The 27,209-nt window shown below is 43.9% G+C and overlaps 1 protein-coding gene across 2 annotated transcripts in view; it reads left to right on the top strand.

Annotated features, from left to right (window-relative positions):
- trit1 (tRNA isopentenyltransferase 1) overlaps window positions 1-24,021 on the top strand; it is a 34,899-nt gene extending 10,878 nt beyond the window's left edge. Inside the window, exons 2-11 of one of the 2 annotated variants that reach the window (XM_062410617.1) lie at window positions 2,151-2,293; window positions 4,981-5,077; window positions 5,331-5,485; window positions 6,878-7,020; window positions 7,158-7,269; window positions 11,076-11,188; window positions 11,331-11,408; window positions 21,356-21,465; window positions 22,905-23,022; window positions 23,171-24,021. In XM_062410617.1, coding sequence (XP_062266601.1) covers window positions 2,151-2,293; window positions 4,981-5,077; window positions 5,331-5,485; window positions 6,878-7,020; window positions 7,158-7,269; window positions 11,076-11,188; window positions 11,331-11,408; window positions 21,356-21,465; window positions 22,905-23,022; window positions 23,171-23,379 — 1,278 coding nt within the window. In that variant the 3' untranslated portion in view covers window positions 23,380-24,021. Of the gene's footprint in view, window positions 1-2,150; window positions 2,294-4,980; window positions 5,078-5,327; window positions 5,486-6,877; window positions 7,021-7,157; window positions 7,270-11,075; window positions 11,189-11,330; window positions 11,409-21,355; window positions 21,466-22,904; window positions 23,023-23,170 lie in introns of both variants that reach the window. The other variant, XM_062410616.1, reaches the window with a different exon arrangement.
- The last annotated feature ends 3,188 nt before the right edge of the window (window positions 24,022-27,209 follow it).

Below are 27,209 nucleotides of genomic sequence, written 5' to 3'. Positions count from 1 at the left end.
GTGTTTGGCACAACATGGTCCATCTCTATACTCCATCGTTAATGTCATTGAAGGAGCATACAGATTCTCAGATGGCTCCTGCAGGAAACAATCCTGATTTGTTTGCGTTTCTTCTTCTGTGTGGCAGTGTTGTACCTTGTCATCGTGGAAAAGGCTTTGTGTTGATGTCACAGCTCCTGCGCGCATATAACAATCCATCAAGCATAACCGCAGCCTCAATCTTCCTTACAATAATTCACTACTTGTTTAGAATCTGGTAGTGAAAATATGGAGTCAATAGGATAAGTGTATAATATGGAATATGATGTATAATGTGCCAGACCCCATCACATTCTGACTTTTATAACTTTCCATGCACGCTGTAGACTGGCTTATCCTACTTTCTGGATTCTCCGTGTCTCTGTGGAAGACTCTGTGACTGCCAGTGGGGAAAATGGAGCGCTCTATAGACCAAGTGCACAAACAGTGGCGTACTGTGGATGTGGTGCACTGTGGCAGTGTGTGTCAGTGGACTGTAAAACAAAAATCTATAAAGATTTTACTAGCACTGTCAGTCTCTCCTCCTGTCATTGGAGGGGTGAACTCTAGACTTCACCCAACCTGAAGTCTAGAGTGACTTCATTCACTTATCCTTTCACGCTGTAAAGATTAGGGATGGGAATCGGAAGGGATCTCCCGATACGATACAACCACGTTACTTAAGTGGCGATACGATATGTATTGCGATTATTGTGATTTGTTTTTAAAAACTGGACCATGGAAAACAGTTGAATCATACCTTCAAATACAAAACATTCAAATTCACTTAGAGTTAAGACGTTTTATTTTAAATATTAACATTAACTTAATGACTGCCGGGCAGCCAATAGAGAAAATAAATAAAAATGTGCACTATTATTGTATAGTCCAGTATAGTCAACTTCACACAAACTGACAGATTAAGAAATGTATGCCACTTTGGCTACTTTTAAACAACAAATAAAAGGTAAATTAAATAGAATGAATAAAAGTTTACCTAAAATATAAACTTTGAGTTAAAATCGTCGAGAATCGTAACTGAATTGATTTTTTCCCCCATCCTTAGTAAAGATAATTATTGTGTGTTCATTTGGGGAGTGTGTTTCAGTCCCAACCGCTTACAATTAAAGGCTCTTTATTCCCACTCTGAATTATTGAACAATAGAGCGCTTCACCAAGATTTTTTCCCACCAAAAAAAATCAAGGCTCAATCCAATCAGAGGTTTCAGTCCTCTAAAAGTGTATGGGAAATTTCTGACTCAGAGGGATTTTCATAATGTTTTCCTGGCAACCCACTCTCTGAGCCCCACACACATATTTTTGAATGGTTGACGGTAGACTACACACAGATGCTCAGCAGGAGACAGGGCTGCAGAGGTGTATTCACGTGATAAATGATTGGAGTTGTTTATAATATGCCATCAACAACATATTGTTGCGCTGGCCTGGTCTTTGATTTATCAGTTTATTTCCCTTGCTAAATTCAAAACAGAGCCGAAAAGAATCTGTGAACTATCCCTTTAAATGCCGTTAAAGAACAAGGTTTTCACAACTGGTAACTAATTTCAGCTGCTTCAAAATAAAAGCCTGACAGTGGTTTTCCAACCGAGGACTTTAACTGTAGATTGTTGTGTGTGCATGAGAATGAAAAAATGACACCCAGCTGCTACATTGAGCCTGCCCCGCCACTGGGTGATGTAAAATGAACAGGGGAGGAGTGTATCATCATTGGCAGGAATGCTCAGAGTCATCTCATCTGTCGGGGAAGACGGACAGCCCTCGGCCCTCCTCCCTCTATAAAAGCCCGATTCTGACAGTGACACACACTCCTGTGCACACCCTACCACTAACATTGATTTCAATATCCTGACCTGTTGGTTTTATGGAGAATTTTATACAGCGTTGACAAAGAGTTTATGCTTTCTCGGACAAATCATTTCCAGTTCTGTGTTACTCACCAGAGCAAATCATTATAGACTTTGGGGCTTTGCTTGCCGTCATTCACTGTTATTATCTCCTTTTATTTATTGTCATGTATATTCCACTGTTCTACCTGCCTGTGGAGCATTTATTCTTCTGATTTGCTCTCATTTGCCTCCTTGTTGATTGGTTTCCGTTTTGTCGTCCCTCAGGTGTACCAGGGCCTGGACATCATCACCAATAAGGTGGCGGCTGAGGAGCTCTCCCAGTGCCGACACCACATGATCAGTTTCGTGGACCCGCTGGTCAGCAGCTACACGGTGGTGGACTTCAGGAACAAAGCTCTGGCTCTAATATCCTTTCCGGCAAATGTGTGAAAGCAGAGAAACAGCATTTGCTCGTTAACGTCGTTCCACACGCAACTATCACCCCTGACACTTCTTCACCCTCTTATTGATAAGTGGCAACTGCAGGAAAAGAACAATGTGAAACAATTTGTCTCTGTTTACACTGCAATTCAGATTTTTTTTCCCCTGGATTTTATTTATAAAAAGTGTGGCCTGGATCAGATTCCAATGTGAACTGGTCATGGCCCTCATGTGACCGACATGCGCAGAAAAAGGACGAAAGCACTTAAGTGGACCCACTGTCCCTCCACTGACCGTCGCTGCTGTCTTGGGTGACACTCGAGGGCTCGCATCGTAACCGGTCAGTGTTTGGAGGCATATCAACGGAAAACTGAAACCATATACGCTCAGATCTGTGGCCTCCATGTTCATCACCGACTTCTTCACCTTGTCCACCTCCTTACACAGCGTGCTGCGCGTGACCTCTTGTTGTTGCTCTGCCCATGCGGGTCACATCAGGGCCATGACCGGTTCACATTGGAATCTGATGCTGGCCACGTCTTTGAGAAAAAGACAATGGGAACAGCTGTGAATTGAGCAGTAAGGCTTGCAGTGTGAACGTAGCTTACCTAATTGGTATGCAGGTGCGCGCGCGCGTGTGTGTGTGTAAGCGTCCGTCAGTGTGTCTGTGTGTGTGTGTGTAGGAGATCTGCTATATGTCCTCGTTTTGTCAGCGTGTCTCTCTGCAGATGTTGCACTGAAAATAAGAAAAGAGAGAGAGATCACTGGAGACGATATTTATAGGAGTTTCTGTCTGTGGTGTCCACACACAAACATATACACACACACACACACTCTTATGGCAGTCACACCCTCATGCAGACACCGACTGTCACACAGATGTGGAGAAGGGAGGCGATAACTACAGGCGGTATAAATAGATCAGGATGGCATGCACACACACACACACACACACACACACACACACACACACACACACACACACACCCCAGTGTGGCGAGGGGATGCGGTAGCTCCAAGAATAGGTTCAGTGCAGCGCGAGTCTGCTGTTGGGAAGAGGGAGAAATGGAAAGAGATGAACACAGTTTAAAGGGATGGCTGTGATGTTGAGGATTTTGAAACGCAAAGCATGGAACAGAAGTAGATAGAGGGGAATAGAGGGGATTTGTGTGTGTGCGTCACTCAACATGTCAATCATGTAAACTCCCGCCTGAAGTCCTCGTCCTTTCTTTCTCTTTCATTGCCTTCATTCTTCTGGCGCCCTTTTTGTTCCCTTCGCTCAATTTTGCTCACTGCTGCGTGCGTGGCGTGCCGGTGTTAGAGAGACGACGGCTGATGGGCCTTTATCTTGTTTGAGTGGTTATTTAATCATCCGTGAGCAGAGAGGGTGGGCGACTAGAGGGAGGGGAGAGATGGAGAGGTGTGAGGAGAGTGAAGATGCAACAGAGAAGGAGAGACAAAGGAAAACGGTGTGGCACGTAGGCTCTGTCTGTGTGTGACCAGTCAGGTTTGTAAAACAAAATTTCATTATTGATGTTGTTTTGTCCGATTTTAGAGGTGGTCCAAAATGTGCCGCTATTATTGAGTTTGTAATAAGACCAGTATTGACTCTTCGGGTGGAGATAACAGTTATTTTCATTATTGCTTTATCTTTCAATTATTTCTCTCAACGAATTAGGTCATTTAATGGTCTATCAAATTTTGGGATTCACTGACCAATGGTTTAAATTCAGAGCATAATCAGCTGAGCAGTGATTTAGGGCTCTTCCTGTTGTCCACAAGGTGATTCATTGAATAAGAATGGAGAAAAAATGAATTTCTCCTGCACACATTTAAAGGCATTGTTTATACTGATTCGTGGAACATAGCGCCAAACTAACAAATGCAGAAACAAATAAAGGGTATAGCTAACAGGGGAACAATAGCTTGGGTCTAAACCATAAATAGACAAGTCAAATCATTTAAAGATAAAGTAGAGGTCTCTTTGGGTTTGGATGTATTTCGAGTGGTTAATTTTGGCTTAGAGTGACTATTGTCCATATGAATATAAATGAGCACTCACAACCATTCACACATGTACATACACCACACACCATACTTATTTTCTTTCTGCTGAGACTCTAACTCTTTGTTCCACATGCTGTTGGAATCATTAAAGGACACCTCCAGCATGTGGATATATTGGATATATATTACATTTTCTGTTTCCTAAATATAGAAAAATAGATACAAATATAAGGTTTCGTACTTAACATTAAGAGAGCCAACCCAACACATAATAAATAAAATAGATTTTCAAGAAGTGTTCTGTTCAGTTTGCCTGTGCACTCGAATGTGTGCTGTTATCTGAACGCTTCATTTCAAAACATTCACATCAAAGAGGCGGAAAATTGTCTCGTCTGGATTTTCACTGTTTTCTTGAGTCGCTCAAAAAATAAAGCCATTAAAGCCGCTTCCTTGAAAACGTATTGTAGACACAAATAACCCGAGGACTGGTGACTGGCAGCCTCTCACAGTGACTGAATGAGAACCAGCTGTACTTGTTTTTATGCCATTAGGGCTTGAATGCCACTGAATAAGCGGCTCATTTAACCACAGTTTTGATTCTGTTGCCTTCATTGAAAATGTGTGATCTCAAAATGCAGAGGAGTTTCTTCCTTAACACGCTCAACATGGATGAGATGCACGTCGGCGACACACTGCCGATCGTTGTTGGAGGAACAAATTATTACATTGAGTCTCTGCTGTGGAAAGTCCTGCTGGACTCAGGGGTGAGTACAACACAAACACACGTCCCTTCATCCCTCGTCCTGTGTGCGTCACTAAGCCACCCATCCACACCACATTATATGGAGCTTTCACTGCTTTGGGGTGCTGTAGTAAAAGTCTGACTGATTCTATTTATATTCTTGTTATTTCAAAACCCAAAGCACCGTTTTGGAAAGGATGTATTCACCTATTAAAGATTTGAAGTTATTTAAATGCAGCTTCAGTCATTTCTTAAATGAAATGCTCCAACAGCAGGAGAACGAAGAGTCAGGAGATGGAGGAGATGGAACCCCAAACAGGAAGTTGGAGCTGGAGAAACTGGGAGGATCTGAGTTACACAAACGTCTGGCGGAGGTGGACCCCAAAATGGCGGCTATGTTGCACCCCAACGACAAACGCAAGATTGCCAGGTAATATATTGTTGCTTCTATAGCTACGTCTAAGTACATCGGCCGACGCTGTGACGTAATTGGTCTTGAAATGCGGCTTCCAAAGGATGTGGCCCCTGAATTTAGAGACTCACTGCAGTCTTCTCCTAGATGATAGTTATCGCCTCTGAGAAAAATATAACCACATCGCCCGAGTGCAAATGACCAACACCAATGTAGGCCGACTAATTTCACAAAAGGTAAACCTCCATATTACCTCTTGTATTTAAGAGGAAACTAATACGATTGTTCGGCTGACCTAGGCCCAACATCCTTTTACGAAATCTCATTTAAAGTCCACCAGATCTGTATTTTTATTTTCCTCTGAACCAAGCTGTACACACTCATAAATTATTCTATGAGAAACAATGTTAAAAACGTCCTATCTTGCAATGTTAAAGGGAGTGGGAAAAATTCCTGGACCCACACCAGAATTTATTGGTCTCTTCCTTGAGTCATTTTCCCACCCCTCCACAAAATCCAATGGAAATCTGGTGTGTAGTTTATTCTTAATCCTGCAACAAAAAACAAACAGAAACATAAAAACATGACCTTGGTGGAGGTGATGAGTGGATCTGTCAAACTGACCTTTTTACCTTTGGGATAATGTTTCTGTGTAGTGTTTACGGATGTGTCTTGTTCTAACTCCTATGTGTGAACATGAGTGCACCACAGTGTTTTCAGTTTTCTCCCGTGTCGTTCGAGGCCCTGAATGGCTAATGTTCCGTCTCAGGCCGACAGTCACAGTAAACGGCCTCCACCCAATCTATGCAGATAGACAGTGTCTGTTTACACACACACATGCACGCGCGCGCACACACACCACTCACAGCTTGATGAGCAGCAGTCGGTGCACTCTGGTCTTTAGTGTGAGCAGGTTAGGTTACCCTGTTCTTCCAGATGACAGGCGAGGACAGGAATCATCTTTTCATTATACCCTCAGAGTGCAACCACGCACGACTCAAAAAATCTGAGCTGGATTTATATCTCAACGTCTTAGAAGATAACCCGTAACTGTGTGCTGGTGAGAAAAAGAATGTGATTTCCTGTCTTGTTTTTTGTTAATCAGGGTTTTTATACGCCCCCTCTTTTCTTTTTTTGCACCTTGGTGTGTGCGTTGTTCATTTTTAACTTGACATTTATGCTATTCTGGAACTTCACAAAGACTTTTTTTTAATTTGTGACTCAGACGGGAAGTCACAGCTTTTCATTTACCTAGGAGTGAATGGATTGTTATCTAATCTATAATGGAAACCAAAAGGAATTTTTATCAGCCTAAAAAATATCTGAAAACAATTTGTTTAGTCTGTTCCAGTGGGAAGCAACTGAGGGTTTCATTTAGCCTTGACATAGTTTGCTTGTGTTTATCTACAGGAGCCTTCAAATCCACAAGGAGACAGGCATCCCCCATAGTCAGTGGTTGGAGGAGCAGAGGGGGCAGGAGGGAGGCAATGGGCTGGGGGGGCCACTGAGGTACCCAGACCCCTGCATTTTCTGGCTGCATGCTGACATGGAAGGTACGGAGAAAGGATCCTATCCACTTCTATGTATGCAAACAACAGAAGTGTGGATATTTAAGTAGGAGCTCCTGGCCATTCTAGTGTGTCCGTCTTATTTAACTGGTATATTTCTGCCCCTCTGTTCCTCCTTTCAGCTCTAGACAAGCGGTTGGACGCTCGTGTAGATGAGATGTTATCTGCCGGACTGATTGACGAGCTCAGAGACTTCCATGTCCGCTACAACCAGCAGAAAGTCCAGGATGACAGGTGAGCGAATCACCAGCAAGGAACACAATCAGCCAGATCAGTTAATATGTTTTTCTTATGGGATAGCTCAAGATAGCCATGACAGATTTTGGTGGTTAATAGGGCAAGTCACGGTGGCCTCACAAAAGGGCCTCTTGAACATTATGGAAAGGAAATTTCTTTTGGACCCGTTGTCCTTTGGACTCCAAGATGAACTGATTAGTTTCAGTGGTCAAAGGTCATTGTGACCTCGTACGATTCTGGTAATTGTAGTTTATTTTTGGATAGCTGAATTCCTTAAAAACCCCAAGTCCATCTCAGCAAATGCAAAATAGGACTTGGAATCTGTTAAAAGGATCATTATGTAATATGTTATATGACATTTTCCTCTGACCCCCACAGTTATTGCTGTTGAACATTACAAGGTGGTCTGAGGATTTAGTGTCCAAGCACAGAGTCCAAGATCACATTGTCCTCCTGATGTAAATGATCCAGAGACGCTCAGTCTGGACTCAGAGTTGACTCCTCTCATCCATGTAACCAGGACTATCGCAGCGAAAGTGAACTTGGCCGAGCAGCTCTCCAGTTATTTATTTCTCCTTCCCAGTCTGACAGGTCACTCTGCTCTGTGGGTCTTGTTTCCCAAAGGCCTGCAGACCAATTTAGATTCAGCCCACACTGTTGCGAGTTTAGATCAGATGGGACCAGTTTTTCTTCAGGATGTTCAGTGATTATTAATAATTGCAGAGATAAGGCCCTCCACAGGACATTAGCACTACTAGAGGAGCCTGGTGATTGGTGTTTATTACCTCTGGGACTCAGGACGTTTATCCCACGCTGGAAGAGCCGGTGGCCCGGGAAACGATTGACTTACAGTACAAGGGTGCCACTGAAATAAGGACCCCAGAGGTTTGGAGTCACACAACTCAAAGTTTAAGACTCTAGATGGGTTTAGGGTTAGAAAGAAGTAAGTCTTTTAAAAAAATGGTCCCACCTCTGATTGAGGCCATATACTCACATTTTACCCCACTGGCAATAACCAACTTGTGTCTGACATCTCCTCAATAGTAAGCACATGAGTAGTAGATTCCCAACGCTACGTCACTCTTTTATTTGTATAGATCCACTGTTTCCTGTTCTTGAATGGGACTGTTTGGTTGGGTCCCTGGTTCACTATGTAATTGAGAGCATACCTCAGCCCAAGGCTAATGCCCTATCTCAACACGTCAAAGCAGTTAAATTATAAACCTTTTTTTTTTTTTTTACACTTCTCATAAAAACTAGGGATTTGCAGCGTTACTGCATTGCTTTACTGTGTGCAGCACTATTTATAGCGTGCTTGCTCATGCTATCGTCAATTCAGTTTTTACCGCTTATGCAGACCTCATATTTCCAGCGGCCGTTATAGAAATACCTGCCATTGTGACATGCAATGCAGTTTACTCTCTCACATGAGAACTTCTGTTTCACTCCTTGGTCGAAAGTTTCTACCCGTCCCTTTGAAACGACGTTGTGCATGTGCGACCTTGCTGCTGGCATAGATGAATTCTGTCCTGTTCTGGAAGGTTTCCGAGACTGAATCTGGATTTATTGCCATTCCTCTGCCAAAACCACAACAGTGCCTCCAGCATGGCCGCCAAGAGGAAACAAGAAACAAGAAACCTGATGCACCAAACTCTGCTGTTAGCTGTGACTGGCTATGAATGACCGATCAGATTAAAGGTGCTCAGTAAACGAGGACTGAGGTCATATCATATCAGGTCCATATCAAGGCTACAGGTTGAACTCAAGTGGCCTCATGCAATTTAAAACATCAGATGTGGAATCTACTGGAACTTTCAAATGGCTTTCAAAACTCTACTTTCAAATGGCAGTGTGCTAGAATATATTGTTTACAATATAGGGAGACAATTTTACAACAGTTAAGTCTGTAAAGCGTCTCGTAGAACAAGGGTCAGACATTTCTTATATAACATTTCTGGAAGCCAAATACTTGAAACTGATTGGTCGAAGTCTCTGGTCACACATCATGCTGTCTGTTTTCCGGTCCACCTATTGGTTAAGAAAAAGGCGATCCATGTATGGACACATAGTCAGTCCGACACAAATAACTTGGCATACATCACGTTTTTGACACAGGGGCCATTACTTGAAGCGACACACGGATCTGTATCCATAGATGAATTTTGAAATACACAAGGTCAAATAATAACTAATGTCTGAACAACTTTCACTTCTACGGCATTTTTATAAGTTGTGGAGAAAAACGCAGCCATTGTGACGTTTGACCTGATCCAACAGAACGTTGGTTTGTGTGTATTTACGTTTTGCTCTGTCATGTTGGAGCACTACATGTCGTGATTGACATTTCCACTCAGAGACACACACCAACTGATTCAGCAAGCTTTATTTTTACTTTCTAGCAACAAGCACTTTCTCTGACAGTCTCCTCATTATCTCCTCCTGGACATTTGCTAGATTTAGCTACAGGAGCTGCCCACTCACCATATGGTGCATTACACAAGGTAAATCAGGCAAAAGCTGCTTTATTTTGGAAAGATTTTTTCTATTTTCTGGGCATGTAAAGTATATGCATAATTTTACGGTAGAACTATTACAACCTGTAATATTTATACACATATATGAGCTTCACTAATAGCTGCAACAGATGGAACATGCTGCTGTGTGTGTGGCAGTAGATATTGACATTGTGTGTGTGTGTGTGTGTGTGTGTTGGGGTGTGGCTGCAGTGCATTGATGCATTGGTGGAACGTTGCCCAGGAAGTGGCCAGTTCCCTTCTTTAGTCCCTCCTTACTTTCATCACCCCATCACCCCATCCCACCTCATCAACCAGCCTGCTCCTCCTCCTCCTTTCTCCCCCCCATCTCTGCCACAATTGCCCTCTCAGCAATCTGATCACCCAAGCACTTTACCCCCCCCCCACCCCCCCCCACCCACACACACACACACACACACACACACACACACACACACACACACACACACACACACACACACACACTCACTCTCTCTATCTCTCGCCCACTCTCTCGCTCTCTGTCCGTCTCTCCTTTACCCTCATGTCTCCATCCCCGGCTAGCTGCTGTGGCCAGACATCAAGGTCAGATCTCTCCCACCCTCCCCTCTCTTCTGTCTTTCTTTTCCTCCCTCCATTGACTCTACATTTCCTGTGCTCTGCTGCTATTCTCAAATTTCTGTCTCTGCCCGTCTAGCCAGATTTATTTTTGTTATTTCCTCCACATGTTTTTGTTACAAGTATTGGGCCGAACACACTAAGTATAGTAAGTATTTTTATTACAGTGTTTTGTCCTTGTTCGTTTTTAATATTTTCAACAATGAAAATTAAAAAAAGATTTGTTTTTTCTAAACTACAGAAAACTTGCAGATCGAGAAAATATTCAAGTAATTGAACTCAACACATATGCAGACAGATGAGCTTTGACTGAGCAGCTCGGTCTCAAATAGAAGCAGTGTTCTGATATTGATGGAAATGTTCTGTCTACATGTGCAGAGGTAATCGGCCTTCTGCCCCAAACTGTCACTTCTGTCACCTGTGGGTGCCTCTGCCAGAGCCATTCCGTTTTGTCACTTTTTCCCCGCGAGGGCCTCACATCTGCTCAGCCTGATATTCAGGGACAGAACAAGAGACGAGGAGGAGCAGGGGAAGGTGGCATGAGTCACCACTGGGTATCTAGAAATGTCAAATTGCAGATGGAAACTTTTTGCATCAATAGATGTTTTGTTTCCTTCTCTCCTCTCCTCTCCTCTCTTCTCCTCTCCTCTCCTCTCCTCTCCTTTTCTCCAGTCAGAGCTATCAACTTGGGATTTTCCAGTCGATTGGTTTTAAGGAGTTTCATGCCTACCTGACCGCTCCGGAAAGCAGCACCCAGCAAGAGAAAGACGCACTACGGGTCAAAGGTCAGAAAAATACCTGATCATTGTCCCAGTGATGGATTAAGATTCACTGGTTGGTGAACTGGATGACTGACCAACCAAAAGAATGTATTAAAAGATGATATCTTCTTTTCATCCATAACATCCTCTTTCAAACTGTGTCCAGGTGTAGAGGCTGTGAAGATCGCTACGAAGCGCTACGCCCGCAAACAGAATAAATGGGTCCGAAACCGCTTTCTTAAACGTGAGTAACGTGCGTGTGTGCGTGTGTGTGTGCGTGCCTGTGTGTCTGTGTGTGTGTGTGTGTCTGTGTGTGTGTGTCCTACAGTTCCTTAGCAATCAGCACTCTCTTTAACAAGATGTGATTCATGCACTCCATTAGCTTTACCAATAAACCTCTGAGACACTCGACTGCGCTACAGGATACAGGTTTTTTTCCCTCGGTGTGCGTTCATGTGAACATTAGCGGGGTCTTGTCACTTTCTAAACAATCATTTCTTGCATTGATTTTAAATGTAATTTTTCAATATTAAAATTGTTTATTGTTTAAAGCTCTTTTTTTTTCCTCTCTCACTTTGCATAAATGTATTATGCTCAAACGATTTACGGCCTCTTTATACCTTAAATCAATTTGGCAATGTAAGAAATTTGAAAGCATAACATATTTCACTTGTGGACATTGGATTATTTCATTTACAGGCACAAAATCCAATAAGATTAAATGCAGCCCTCTTGAGTTGATGTAACATTTTAACTTGGAGAGTAACGTTTCAAGACCATCCCTGACCAACACCTGCAGCCGACCCTCTTTCCCAGCACGGAGTCCCATGTGCCACCTAATGCATAGAAACCCTGCTTCTGTGTCTGGCACAGCAGAATGAATAAATGCAGCCAGCACAGCCAAGATCAGCCTATGTTTGGGAGGTGGGGATTTCCCAGCCTCGTCGCAACCCGCGGAAGTCAGTCCTGTTTTAAAATGTATATAAAGGCTCTGTGTGTTTCTCGGTCTCAAATGGAAACCTGGCCTCTTCGTCCCACCAGCAACATGCCCTGCAGTAACCCAGCCTCCTAATCCTGTTAGGCCCAAGTGGCTTAGGCCACGGCAGGCCCTAAACCTCAATACCCCTCTTTCTGACTGCCTGCCTACCCGCTGCACGCACCATATGGTCTTCATCACATGTATGTGTGTGTGTGTTACTGCTCTTCAATATATGCAGTAATCTGTCTGGAGTTGTCTGAGCCATTGTGCCTATGTTCCAGGCTGTGTATGTTTCCTTTAGAACAGCCAATTTAAACTCACAAGGATTCTCTGCTCAGATTTCAGCTCAGAAAGTTTAGGTTCAGAAGAATTTGCGGGAGAGGTTTCTGCCAAAATAGGTCTGGCTATGCAGGTGTCAGTGTTAAAAGTCAGGAACAAAAAGATCAGTTGGTTGTTAACAGTTACAGCATTTGGTGCTGACACATCTCAAAAGTCACCTGATATACTTCAAATGTCTTTTTGTGCAGAATCTCCAAACTGTGAAGGTCTAAGAGGTTCTTAGTTTCATAATTTTCCCTATTTCCTGACTATTTATCTACTAATTCCAGATACCTCTGTCTCTGTCTCGATGTTGAACACATTTCTTTACTACTAATCATCTTATCGGCTTCACTCTTGGCATGTGTACTTTTAAGGGCCCAAGGAGGTGCAGTGTCAAAATTGGTGCGATTTGAAAACACTAGATGTTCGACATCAAAATCAATTTATTCAACCAGCAACCAGTGCTCTTTGTGCAGCAGCGGTGGAGCAGAGTCAGGTTCTGTGGACTGAGGCCAGCAGTCGCTCATTTCTTGCTGCACTTCATCACTTTTACAGTTTCAGAAAGAAAGCTGCAGCCTTACCACAGGCCAAACAGACAGCCCATTACATACAGGCAGGTTTATATGGGAAATAAAGAGTGTGACAAGAGCAGCAATCAGGACAGGGAGCATGAGTCCTACAGCCCTCACAAAACTATCACAAATCATCTCAAACACTTTGAACAAGTGAACACATGAAGTCATTCCCTGAAACTCTCTGTAGCTGTTGTAGCTTCTGCATTACAGTTCAATGCAGTAGCTACAGGGATTTCCAGGAGACCACTTTCTATGTTTACTTTAGGTTTTTAAGTGTTCCTCAAATCTGGTAGATGACTGACGGCAGTCTGCAACATTGCACTTCCCACCTCTTGAGGTCTGTAAGGACACTCCTCAAAACACACTCCAACTCGCCTTAAAGTCTCCCTGTCATTTATTTTGTGTTCGCAGAATCTGCAGGAGTCTCCTGGGTCTTGGAGGCTGATTCTGGCATTTTAAAACAAGGAGCTGCATTTTTTTTTTTTTTTTTTTAAATGCATTGATGTGCTGCTCTAGGTACCAGTGACGAGATAGAAAAATGTTTAGTTGAAGTTGCAAATCTTTAGGTTTGCAACAATGAGGATATCACATTGTTGGACAAATGCAGGGATGTCCTTTTGAAAAGGTCAGAGAAAACATCACCAGGATCGTGCTCTAATATGTAAACACCCATTTTCAGGTGCTTTTTTTTTTTTTTCATGGTCAGCGATATTACACCACATATTCACTTTTGTTCCGAAACATCCCATCTACTCTTTAACCCCGTTAGCCCCTTTGTCCCAGCATTGTCTCTGTTCTCCTTCCCCTCTTGCTGTGGCTGCTGACCTCTTTTTTTTGTTTCATCCGAGCCCCACACACACACTCAGTCACACAGATGCCAGCAGGCCTCAGCTGAGTAGGCTAATCTCTTGAAGCATTGCATAGCTGCCGGGAATTTGGCCCGACCACCCAAACTTAGGCATCAGGGTCACCGAGGGCTGCGGGGACCAAACCGATGTCCAGAGACTAGTGGGTCAAAGGGAAAGACGAATGGTCTTACAAACACAATGAAAAGCGATTAAATGACTGTTCATATATACAAGAATATACAGAAAGAGACAACGTCACATGCACCATGGTTAAAGCCCATTTTTCATCCCACACTTTGAGACAGTGATGGTGAGCCAGCAGGTTGGAGTTCAGTGTCTTAAAGACTCCTCAGCAGGTCACGTGCTTCTTGATGGTCTCGACTCTGGCTGCTCTGGGGATTGTAACACCAGGTCAAGCAGCTCAAATTAAATCAAGCTTAAGTGGTCTTTGCTTTGAGTGCATCTGTATGTGGGTGTATGCTTATAGGATGTGTCTGTGTGTTTAATTAGTGGATTTAATTACTCCTAAAGAAAATGTTAATTTGAGGTTACATTCATATTAATAAGTGCCATGTATTACGCAAACTACCGCATAGCCTTCAGAGTTTAATTTATTTTAAAAAATAAATAATAATTAAGTCCCAAAAGAGTGTCAGACAAGCCCCCACACTCATGTTGTGCGAATGAGGCCTCGTGAGTGTTAAGTAACCGGGGTGTAGTTGTTGTTTCGTCCCTGGAGTGAGTGAGTAAAGGACGGATGGATGGGGAGTAGTCTTGCATTGCCAAAGTGCTGTGTCAGCACTGGAGAATGGTCTGACTGCACTGGCTTGTTTATGTTTCTTCAACCAATCGCAGTTGTCTCAGGAAGCGTTGAGCTCAGGATGGCGTCACGGTGACTTGCAAAATAGTGTTTGCTGGAACTTGTTAGGGTGGAAGATTTGAAATGAAGGGTCATGTAAAGGCAGGGGTGGTAATGTGTTTCTGAACCACTTTTTTTTTTTATAAATCCTCTTCACGTCCCTATAGCCATCATTTAATAAAGTTGTCTGAAGAGAACAAGAAAGAAGCTGGTGTTTGTCGCCCTCACAGGACTGGAATAAACCTGACCGATATTTGCATTTAATATCAGAATGAAGTGATACGCACTTGTACCACTAACCGACCTGGCGGCCTTCTCGCACCCTGCCCTCTCATTGCACATGACCGTCGTCGGCTGGAGAGACATAAACCAGTGAAGCAGAGACGATAGTCAGATGCTAGGCTTGGATGTATGGCTTGTAGTTTTTCAAAGTTTTCTGGCTTTTCAAGGATTTTCAACTCCAGTTTTGAATGGCCAAATTCCAGGAAACAAGTTTGTCGTCGATCTCCATCTTTATCGAAACTTTACATTTTCGGTGTGAAGGTTGTAGCCAGAGGTTGTTGTTGTTCTCTGTAGCGAAGGGGTAATGGGTAGACAGCAGTGGGGGGGGGGGGGGGGGGGGGAATTCATGTGTGAGACATGTGGCCGATGGCAGCCTGATACCCTGAGTCTCCATCAGACTAGATGGAGGGAGAGGGAAAGAGGAATGACGCATGGATCGCCGGGTGGCTAGAGAGCGCAGGTAAACCAACCCTGCTGGGCCTACAGTCGGGGGGGGGGGCGAGTTTCCAACCTGGTCTTCGAGCACGTGTACAGCTCTCACCGGACACACATGCACAGACTAATACCCACCTCATCCGGGCGGAGATCGTGCAGCGAGTGTTGTTGTGACTGCAGTGACCTTGCTGTCACCTCCTGTGGGAGGGGAGAGACATGAGAGGCCTGCAGAAGGTGAGAAGTCCACAGTATTGCATCAAATGTTTTGTCAGCTGACAATGAGTGTTGCTGTGTTGAGGAAAGAGAAGACAGTCCTTCCCTGCAGCAGGAACCCCCATGAATCCGGAATAAAAATAGCCGGGCTGCTGCAGGGATATGGAACCACAACATCCTTGGTTTGACACCAGACAGGGCCCTTGTTGCCCGTCTCCATTGCTCTCATATCACCATAGCAGCTCATCAAAACACCACAGGATACAAAGTCATTCACTCACCAACAAAAATCACCTTTTACCTAAGCATGCAACATAAGCAAATGTTTTCAAAGAGTTGTCTATGTAATGGTTACATGCTGTTTGCTTTGGTTCAATTGTCCTGTAGTTCCTTGTCAGTTATCAGGTGGCAGTGACATATCTTCATTAAGTTCTCATGGAAGTGCTATAACTTCAACAGGAGAGAGAAACATTATTACGGTTGATAGAGTTTACAGATAAACCTTGATGTGATACCTTTGTCGGCTACATTGATTATAGACGAATCAGTCGGGGTCTTGCTGCCACTCTAGAAGACAGACTCACGAAAATTCAGCTAACTTTGTAACATTTCACCAGTTTTCCAGACCAAAAGACAACTTTGATTTATCCATGAAACAGAAAAGCCATTTTGTGGCAATGAATTGCAAAGATGTACTAATCAATTTTAAAAAGCTCAGAGGTGATTTAGAGAGAATGAACTAGTGACCCTAGAGAAAGCAGGAAATGCATGTGATTTGGGAGGCATACGAAGAATTAGACTTGAAAGGATTATAATTCAATTACATTTGTAGTGGGGAGAGGACATTGGCGCTTAGCCCCTAGCCAGAAGTGGAACACCATGGAATCAGTCCTATGAAGTAGGAGCTTTGGACAGCAAGAGACCACTCAAAACTTGCTTTGCATTATTTGAGTTAGCTCATAGATGATTGATAAGCACACATGGAACCAAGAATACATTTAAAATTCTGCCTAATTTTCTAATATCTGGCCACATCTTCAAAAATAGGCTTGCTCCATGTTACTTAACCGGCTCTAGACACGTTAAACATGAACATGAGATAATGAAAGACGTGAGGGACTAAAAAGTGGAAGAGGAACTGCAGGAAAGGGGAAGGAGGCCGTTGTGTGAACGGAGGCAGCTGTCGTGCTCCAGTAATGAGACAACAGTGTAGGATGCACAGCTGGAAGGAGGGGAGCCTCTGGTTGTTGGGTTTTTATAGCAGAGTGCACACAAGCCTATATATCCTCACTCAGCCAACATGAGCCGGTGTGTGACTACTGGTCCATTTGCTGCAACAGGTGGACTACTGCTTCAACACACACACACACACACACACACACACACACACACACACACACACACACACACACACACACACACTCTCACACACACTGACAAGCAGCTGCCCAACGAAAGGAGATGCTTTTTCTTCTTGGCAAGGCCAAAGGCAATTGTGTGTGATGTGTATGTGTGTGTGTGTGTGTGTGTGTTAGCGTGTGCGTGTGGACGGACCACCCTGCTCTTTGTCCCTGCAGCACTTCTTATCAACCCTCATTCACTGCAGAGCGGATTAGCAGAGTTAAATTTCACCAGATCCCGAACACGACTGGTGGAGGGGGGCGGATGGTTCCATATGGCATCTGGCAACCCAACATACAGTAGGTCCCTTTTATTTACCGCCACTCCACTCTGCTCAGTGGGAGGCTGGTGATTCCAGATGGGAATTGTGGGAGGGCTGGTGGCGGCCTTAAGTGAGATAACAGGAGATAGTGGCGACACGAGGGCACAGATGAGCTCCAGCTCTGCATCTGGTTGAGGTATGCCAGGCACCACCTGCTCACTATTGTACCACAAACACAAAAGACTTCCTCTCTTACACACACACACACACACACACACACACACACACACACACACACACACACACACACACACACACACACACACACACAGGTGACCATAAACAGTAACGCACTAGTGAAACCGGAGGCTTTGATTAACAGTCACTGCTGTTTTTAAAGTAACCGACCCACTGTCTGATTGTGTAAACACACGTGAAGGAGTGAGGTTGGGGATTAGGAGTGTCCACAGGCAACACACACACTGGGAATCCCCCAGATGCTGGTGCCGGAGAACTGAGACTGTGATCTAGGATCTTTATTCCCTCTTCGGAGGAGGTTGTGTTTTTCTTTGCTGTTTGTGGGTGTTTGCTGGATTACACAAAATACTCGGGACCTGATTTTATTGAACCTTGATGGAAATGAGCAGTACGGGCTGAGTAGGAACACAGTAACTGTCGGAGCAGATTAGATTAAAAGGGCGGATCCAGAGCATTTGGAGACGGGCCGGCTTTCCACATTTTTGAGACTTTTTAAAGAATCAGGAATATTTAGGGAGCAGATATATACTGTTTAGCTCTATGCACTCTACTCTTCACATTTTAGTGTTTTTTTAGCTTTCACACCCTTTGTCAGTTATTCAGTCAAGCACAGCAGGACTCTGCGTGAAATGGATGAAATACATCACATGCTAAAAATGTGGCTTATTGGGAATTAAAACCAACGGAGGATAAATTTAGACCAGGGTAAAAATGTGGTTCACACTGAGCACTGAATTTAACTTTATAGTTCTTGTGCATGTCTTTGTGAAGACGCTCATTGTTCGCTCACACACACGTATACGTACACACACAAAACCACATTCCTCTGATAGAGGCAATACTGTGAGCGGTGTGGTTACACAGTTAGCACGTTGTACTCGTCAGTAATGATGGAGTCCCAGTAGAGTGAGTGACTCCAGTCTAAAGGTTGTCTGCTGCCCTCCACTCCAAAGCTCTGTCTGGCTGTGGAAAAGGATTAAGGCATAATTGAGTTGGCTAACCGTGCCTGCAGGTTAATGGGATTCATTTACCTGAGTGTATGTGCTTAACACACCGATAATAAATGCAAAAAAATATACTGCACCTGAAGGCAGCTGGAGCCAGGTTTGTGTCTCAGTTTGAGTTTTTAATCATGACAGTGGCACAGCTCTAAGGATGGCAGTGTGGATTCCTTATCAATATATCCTAATGGTTTCAGTGATCTTCCTCTCTCTGGCTCTAGCGCCACCATGAGATCAACTTTTATATTTTTTACTTTTTATGATGAAATGTCCAAATAGCTTGAATAAGATGGATTCAATTTAAATCTTATGATACACATCTTATGACACCAATCCTCCTCAGGACCCATATTAAAGTCAGACTGACAACCCTGACCTCAGCATGCGGGAACATTAAATCAGCATGGCGAACATCGTTATCCTTTCTAAGATCAGCATGTTGAAGGGGAACTACGCTGATTATCCACATTTATAGGTCACAAGGAGCGGCACTACAGATGGCTGTGGGCCTCAGGCAGGTCTGTGGCTGCAGAAAGAGCGGTGGGAAATATGGTGAATCAAGTCATGTGATGTCACATGACTCGACTTGTCATTCACTAAAAACTCTTCTTACTTGATGAAGAACTACTCCCTCTACTGCACGATGTTACTCTTTTTTTTTTGTAACTGACGAGATGATCAACAATGATTTTGAGAATAAAAATCATGATAAATATTCAGTCATTATTCAGTGTAAATCCTTTGAAAGGCAGATTATTGCTCCTGAGAAAAAGAAACAAAAGAGATGATTGTGGTTTAAATTGCTTTTGTGCAGTCTCCATGATATTTCACACATTTCACAAACCGGGTTATGGAAAATATAAGTTCTTATATTAAAAATCAGCTGTGTTATATGCCTCTCACTGTGCCTTTGCAATGCACAACGTTACATTGATTTATATTGAACTCTTGTTATACTAGTGCAGTGGCTGTCGTTATCTGTTTGGGATGGGCTGCTTGTTTGGCCTGTGGTTATGCTGGTTGCAGCTCTCGTTCTGAAACCCCAATTGTGACCTGCAGTGTTTGAGCAAATGAGGGACTCAGTCCACAGAACCCTGGAGCTTCTGTGCCGCCGCTGCACAAAGCTCAGTGAAGCTCGACTTGTGGGCAGAACCCTGAACTGGAGAATCAGTCGTTGTCTATGTCGAGAGAGCACCCATTATCTCTTACGTTGATGAGTCCAAGCCAGTCCACTGCTTCAGAGTGCTGTTTGCCTGTTTAATTATTTTGGCATTTCCAAATCTGACTAAATTTGAAACTTTCTTGGGCCTTTAACAAATCACATGCCGAAAGGATGATGTGTGAAGCTGATAACGGTTCTCAAGATATGACCGATTACACACAGACATTTCTGATTTGTAGACAGATTGCTTTTGAAGGAAAAGCTGTGGCATTAAGTCTCGTCTTACAACTCAGCTCCACTGAAGTTTTGACTGTGTCTCATATCCAGGCAACCAGCTGATTTAATATTTGTTCTTATTCTGAGAAAGAGACGTTACTTGGAAAACAGGTTAAACATCTTATTTTCATCATCTAATGGAATAAATACTTTTTCATGTTTGCTAATACATGAGGGGCCCACACTAGAGTTAAACATTTTTATTGTGACTATTGCATCATATCTTTCTATATTTAACTTTTTTTATATTGCTATTGATGTAATGTATAGCGATATTTATTGAAATTGTTTTAAAGCCCAGCCCCCTTTTTCCTGTTCACATTGTGATCTGGATACGATGATTAATTAACTGTAGGTGCATTACAACTGAAATATTTATGCCATAAATTTGACTTGGTTTACATACAGCTGCAGCTCTACAAGTTTTCTCACATCATCTGTGTGTCCTGAGTCAATCCAGGACAGGGGCTCTCGACACAGACAGAGAGACAGACATAGAGACAGACAGAGAGACAGACAGACAGACAGACAGAGAGACAGACCAGCAGGACAGACCAGCAGGGCAGGGACAGGTCCTGCAGTTTAGTGCTGAGGCCTGGAGACTGCTGACTGATGTAAAATAGAAAACATGGGGGTGGAACAGTTGGATAAGGGGGGAGAGGGAGAATGGTAGAGTGAGTGAAAGCCAAAGAGCCCCAGAGAGAGAGGAGAGAGAGACAGAGAGACAGAGATGGTGCACAGGAGGGAGGGGACAGGGGAGGGAGGGAGGGAGGGAGAGAGAGACATTATCGAGCCAGTGTGAGTCAGCAGGTTGACAGAGCTTCAGGGTGCAGCTCCGGCATCACATCACAGCTGCTGTAATTTTCCCAGTTTGCATCGGATTCATCCTGAAGTCGACCTCAGTGTTTCTGAGCTACACTCGCTCACTGGTTTGTTTCTAATTAGATATGAAAAAAAAAACGCTACACAAGTTGCAAACCAGTAGATTTATATCACCTCCACCTCTTTGATATGCTGCATGGTGCAGTGTTTCCGACTCTTTGGATGTAAAACGTCGCCAGTACGTTGGTCTTCTATGAAAAAACCTTCATTTTAAAACAGTGTAAAGATATAGAGTCACTAACACAATGTAAGAGCTGCAGTGAGATAGTGTTGTCAGTGGCTTCTCCACATGCCCGATAAAAATGAATGTGGAAACACAAAAGATCCATTATATTTACTGGCAGCCTGTGTTTCCCTTGTACAAATTGTGTGGGCTATCTCTGTGTGTGGGTCTGACCTGTATCTGTCTGTGTGTGTTTGTGTGTGTGTGTGTGTAGGTCCGGGAGACAACGTGCCACCAGTGTATGGCCTGGATGTGACGGACGTGTCGAGGTGGGAGGAGACAGTGCTGAACCCTGCACTGCAGATACTGGACAGTCTCAGTAAGGTGGGGCCTCAGTGTTGTAAATCAGCAGCTTCTTCTTCCCTTTCGCTCTCTTTTGTTCCTTCTCCCTCTCCGCCACCGCCCCTCCCTTTTTAATTACCTCTTTCCATTTTGCTTTCTTTTTTCCCTCAAAACATATTGTCCCTTCGTCCCACATCCTAATTAGACCCCTTTCTTTATTTGCTTTATTTCCTGCTCGGTTCCTTGCTCCTTTCTTTCATTCTTTCCTCTTTTCTATGGTCACTTTTTTATATTTACTCTAAATTGTTTTCCTCTCTCATTTCCCAATCAGTCCATTTCTTTCTTTTTTTTTTGCTTTGCCAATAGTCCTTACTTTATTCCTCGGCCTCTTTTATCCAGGTGTAGCTTATTCACCACTACTTATTTTTCTTATCCCTGTTTACTTCTAATTTCCTCCCTTCCTTCATGCTCCTTCATTGTTTTTCTTTTTCACTCCCTTTTTTTGCTTCTTTTTCTTCTCGAATTGCATAATTTCATTTTGTGTTCCCTCTCTGTCCTTCCCATTCTCTTGAACGTGATGTCTCGGGAACGCCTCGAGGAAAACTCAAATTTGGAAGAAATGTTCACTTGGACTCAGGGATAATATGAACTGATTAGATTTGTGCGGTCAAAGGTCACCCTGACCTCACAAAACTATGTTTATGGCTACAATTCAAGAGTTAATGTGCTAATCTTTACTGATTTTCATAAAATTGTCAAACGGGATAAACTGATTTAGTGAAGACGCGTTATTTCCAGAAGGTCAAAGGTCAACTTCAATGTAACTTGTGTCGCTCTCTGACTGTGCGTCTCCCAGTGTCGCTCAGCTCTTCAACATATGAATAATTCTCCATCACTCAACTTGTACAATATAATGCTCTGCTCTGCTGTGTAATGGAGAATAAAGAGACTGGCACTGTACCAGCTGAGTTTAGGTGTTCACATATTCACGCCCCGAGGCACCTGAGCAATGGAGCAAGTGAAATAGAGCAAATGCACCTCGTTATTAAATTAGCCGTGGTTTAACATCCTCCCTTATCGTCTTTTTAAAAACAAATGTGTCCTCATACAGTATCCTCAGTCGGGGGGGGGGGGGGGGGGGGGGTTATATTTGAGGAGCTCGTATCAATTGAGTAAATGACACAAACGAGTAATTAAACTACATTATGGGACGAACTGCGGAGTTGGTTCAGTCCAACCTGTCGCTGATCGTTGGTCAGAGCATTAGATGAAAAGAAAAAGGGTTGTCTCAAACTTAGCCAAATAGCATCCTTGAATTTTTGTGGAAATTGACCTGCTGTGGTGACGAAATCAAAATCAATTCTGCTCACTGTTCATGAATGAGTGTAGAAAGAAGGCATTTTTTTGATATAAATGAACATTCATACATCATACATCATTCAGCCTCCACAAAGCTAAAACTCTGTGTTTCAACCAATCAGGGTGAGGAGCCGACAATTCCGCCAATCAGAGTACAGGAGGCGGGGCAGAAAAACAAACGGAGCCTCCACACGTGTGATTTGTGTGACAAAGTGATTATCGGTGACCTCGAGTGGACAGGTGAGGCAGTCCACCCACATCACGAACACGAACCAGACGTGAATAAATGACCTGTGATTGTTTTTTATACTTTTGCTCGATGATCCACGGTGTCACAGATTTCCAACATCTAATCAGTGTCCTCTGTTTTTATTCTCTTCACCTGCAGCTCACCTGAAGTCCAAGAAGCATCACTATCATGTGAGGAAGAAGAGGAAGACGGATCCAGCCTGTGGATCTCAGGCTCCAGCTGACGCTCCTGTGTCTGCAGCAGAGACCCCCCCGGAGGACGCCGTCGCCCCGGGCTCCGCAGAAGCTTTCCAGGAGTCGTCCCAAGACGCCAGCACGACACACGAGGAAGTACCGGTGACACTTTAGCAACTGAGCTGACTCCGGACCACACACACACACACGTCTATTCAGGCTCCCACCGCGGGTCTGCTCTCACAACTGGAATTTTCCTTCTAGTCTTTATAGAATCACAGATATTTTTTTTCTGATTCTTCTGGGATCGTCTCTCCTTGGGATACCGTCTCGCCTCCCACCGAGTTCCATTAATTCCTGCAAATCATAATTTGCCGAAGCAGTTCAATTTCAAAAGGATGAAAAGGATATTCCAGCCCTGAAAACTCCTAACACGGATCCTCACTGAATGTGGATCACAAGAGACTTTTCTTTTCTCACTTGTACTCGTCCATGAGCCTGGATCCGTACAGAGGTTCTTGTCTGAAGGTCTGGACAAGTCGTCACTTTTGATAAATTAGATGTTACTTGCATGCACAGACAAAAAGGAAAGTTTTTATTTCTTGCTTTAGATTATTAACAGAAAGTTTATTTTTCTATTTTTGCTGAATACGCCTTAAACTGAGAGCGTGACCTTTCACCCGGTTGGGACTGAATGAATCCTCCAGGTCAGGAACTTTGTCTCTTTGCCTCAAGTTCAACCCAAGTCACCCTGCACTTTAAACTCCATCCATATTTTTAAAAGTAAATCAATCAAAAGCTCTTGAATGATCTCAACCAATGATTGATTATTTGTGAAAAAAAAAAAAGAAAGTTGGATGTGAGTGGTTTTCACATGACATCATCTCATTGGCAGGTTCACACAGCAGGAGCATTGTGCTCTGTTTACCTGCTGCCACTTTGTTTTACTGCCATCAAACTGGTTTTGTTTCTCCCTCTTTGTTTGATAAAGACTGGACGCCAGTGCTAATTGCCCGTGTTCATTCCTCCTCTGACACCTGCCGACTCCGGCTGTGAGGAGAGAGTGCGTTTTTGCCCCAGCGGGGATTGCAGCTCTTTGTTTATGCAACATCATGCTGTACCCCTTTCAAACCCAAGGTGTGCCAGCCGACTGTAGAACCGCTTACACAATACCTGGCGTCGCTCCAGAAGCTGAGTTTCCCTCACCTCACCCGACACCTTCTCTGCTCGCCCTCTCCTGCTCTCACAAGAGTCCGGACAGAGTAGTTTGGCGTTGCTGTCCGACGCTCCATCCTCTCTGTCTGTAGCTTCCAGTCAGAGTCTGAGACGCAATCTTTCAGTACGGGTTTAGATCACAGGTTCCCGGTGTTTGACCTCAGCCACATGACTCAAAGTATTTCCAGCCATATTGTTTGTGTGTGTGTGTGTGGTTGTGGGTGTGTGTTTGTGTGTGTGTGTCCCACATTCACTCTCTCCAAACTGGGTCAGGCCTCAAGCTTACTGGGGACTTACCATACAGTATAGGAGTCACACTGATAACCCGTTCTCTCTTTGTTTTTCTTTCCCTCTCTTGAATATTTCTTTTCTTACTAATCGCAATCTTTTCCTTTCCCTCCGGCGATATTTTCTGCCCCTCCTCTTCATCGTCTCCGTAAATACAACAGCTGAAACAATGAAAGTGATCTCGTTCCGGGGGGCGGGGGGAAATCACAAGTCATCTGATCCGTGCCTCACATTGTATTCCTGGTATGTTCCTATCTCAGGTGCCTCGGCGAGCTTGGCCCGGCACCTCCAGGCACTGCTGAATCATTCCACATTTTCGAGGAAGCTCGTGCAATGCAGTGACACCAGGCCTCGGCCCCTTGACCCGGGCAGAGACGCACTCGCAGAAGTGGAGAAGTGGGGCAGCCTCTCCGGTCACAAGGCTAATTAGTGATTTACGCGCCGTGATCCTTGGATCATCTACGAACACACACACACACACACACACACACATACGCACTGAGTGAACTCATTAGACGCAGGACAGCGAGCACAAACAATCAACACACCGAAGCAGCTTTGAAATGGGAGACCGTCAACTAACACACACACACACACACACACACACACACACACACACACACACACACACACACACACACGCACACACACATACAAAGTGTAAGAAAGTCCTTAAATGTACACAAATTTGTAGACAAATTTGTAGCGTATTACACTTGTGTGTGTGTGTGTGTGCTGCACAATAATTCAACCAGTGTCAGTGCTCCGTTTCTTTCAATCCCTCTTTCTGTCAGTCCTGCCCTGTAGCGGCTCGGTAGCTGTATATGTTCACAGAGCACACCCTGTCCAATACGTGAGGCCCACAGTGGGGGGAACCGCAGGCGGACTTATGTAACGCATGCTGCAGCCTATAGGTCCTTGTTGTCTGGATCTGGCCCGTTTGCCATGGCGCTCTGGCCTCTGCTGCCGGCGTCACTGCGCGTCGAGATTCAAGGCCTTTATTGTCACCAATCAAATTGTGAGAGGCTTCTCTCTCCCAAGATCTATAGAAATGGATAGAAAGTTGGGGTGAAAACGACTAAAGTAACAGCATCAGCAAATAGCTATATAAAGAAGATAGAGGTAGGGTAGAGTATCTATAGTGCAAAAACCGTATTTACAAATAGTGCAGAACAAGATGTGAGTGTGAGGGTTGTGGTAATCACAGTCCTTGAGGTGTGTGAATGTAAGTAACAGCCCTCGGTGTGTATGGTATGTGCACTCTGCAGCCACTGAAAGTGTGTGTGACAGTCTTTGGTGTGTTTTTTTTTTTGGGGGGGGGGGGGCGTGAAGGTCACATCTCTGGGATAAAAGTCTGTTTTTGGAGGAGCCTCATGTTCTTAACGTCTTTGTTTTTTAGTAATCATTTAAGTCCTTTATCAAGAACAATTTATCATACATGTTAATAATAGAAGTATGTGGCTGCTAGTCTGACTGCAAATTAACTAGTTATTGAGTGAAATGATGATTATTTGAATCTCTAGTTTTATTGTTACATCTATTAAAGAGTTGGTAATCCTGGATTGTGGCAAACAACAGTCCCACACACTACCCCCAATAAAAAAGCCAATAAAATAATAATAATGAAATTAAATAAATTACAAACATCAAGTTAATTAGTGCTCCTAAGTGAATTGTCACGAAATCAAAGCAACAATATCAAACTTTGAACCTGTCGAACCCTTGTGTGTGCTCATTGTCTCACTTTGTGTGACTGACTCCAAACAGGCTGAGTTTGCGTTGTTGAACTCGCGGGGCGCCTCCACCGCTCAGCTCTGCTTTTAGTAGTGTGTCATCCAGTGACTGTGCGTCTGGGTAATTTGAAGTCCACTAAATCCTAATCTCTAATCCCATTTAACTAAACATTCTCTGCCATCTGGCCATGGCGAGACAAACAACACACTCACACACACACACACACACACACACACACACACACACACACACGCAGACATGCGAGCGGCTAATCAGACGGGGCGACAACTGTACTCTGGAGACGCTGTTGACTTGACTACGAGAGAAGAAGCTTCTCTTATGAGAACCGTCCCCTTTGCTGATGTGCAAGTTAATAGATAAAACTCGAGGGATAAATATTTGGCGGTGGCGAGGTCGTAGACGCCACACGGGTCTATAATCTCCGAGCATGAGTCTGTGAAACGTGAAGGTCTCACTTAAGAATCCGACGGTTTTTGTTTGTCGCCGTCAGGAATGTGGCAAAAGGTCAAAGCTGCGGCTGCCAGCTGTTGTGTGCCTGAGTGAGATTGAGCTTTATCTTGAGCATAGAGTAGACTGAGTGCTCCTATTTGTGCCCTTTGACATTCGTGTCTCACTCGGAGCCGTTCAAACACTGATGCGTACGTGCATGTGAGCTTCTGATGGTCAGGGTCTTGTGCCTCGCGTAACCACAAACGCAACCCTGTCAGGTGTGACTCAATCACACAGGAGAGCTTTGTTTGTTTGTT

This window comes from Platichthys flesus, chromosome 17 (genome assembly GCF_949316205.1).
Source record: "Platichthys flesus chromosome 17, fPlaFle2.1, whole genome shotgun sequence".
Taxonomy (NCBI): Eukaryota; Metazoa; Chordata; class Actinopteri; order Pleuronectiformes; family Pleuronectidae; genus Platichthys; species Platichthys flesus.
Note: the sequence above shows the minus strand (reverse complement) of the source record. Positions and strands in the feature narration are given on the sequence as shown.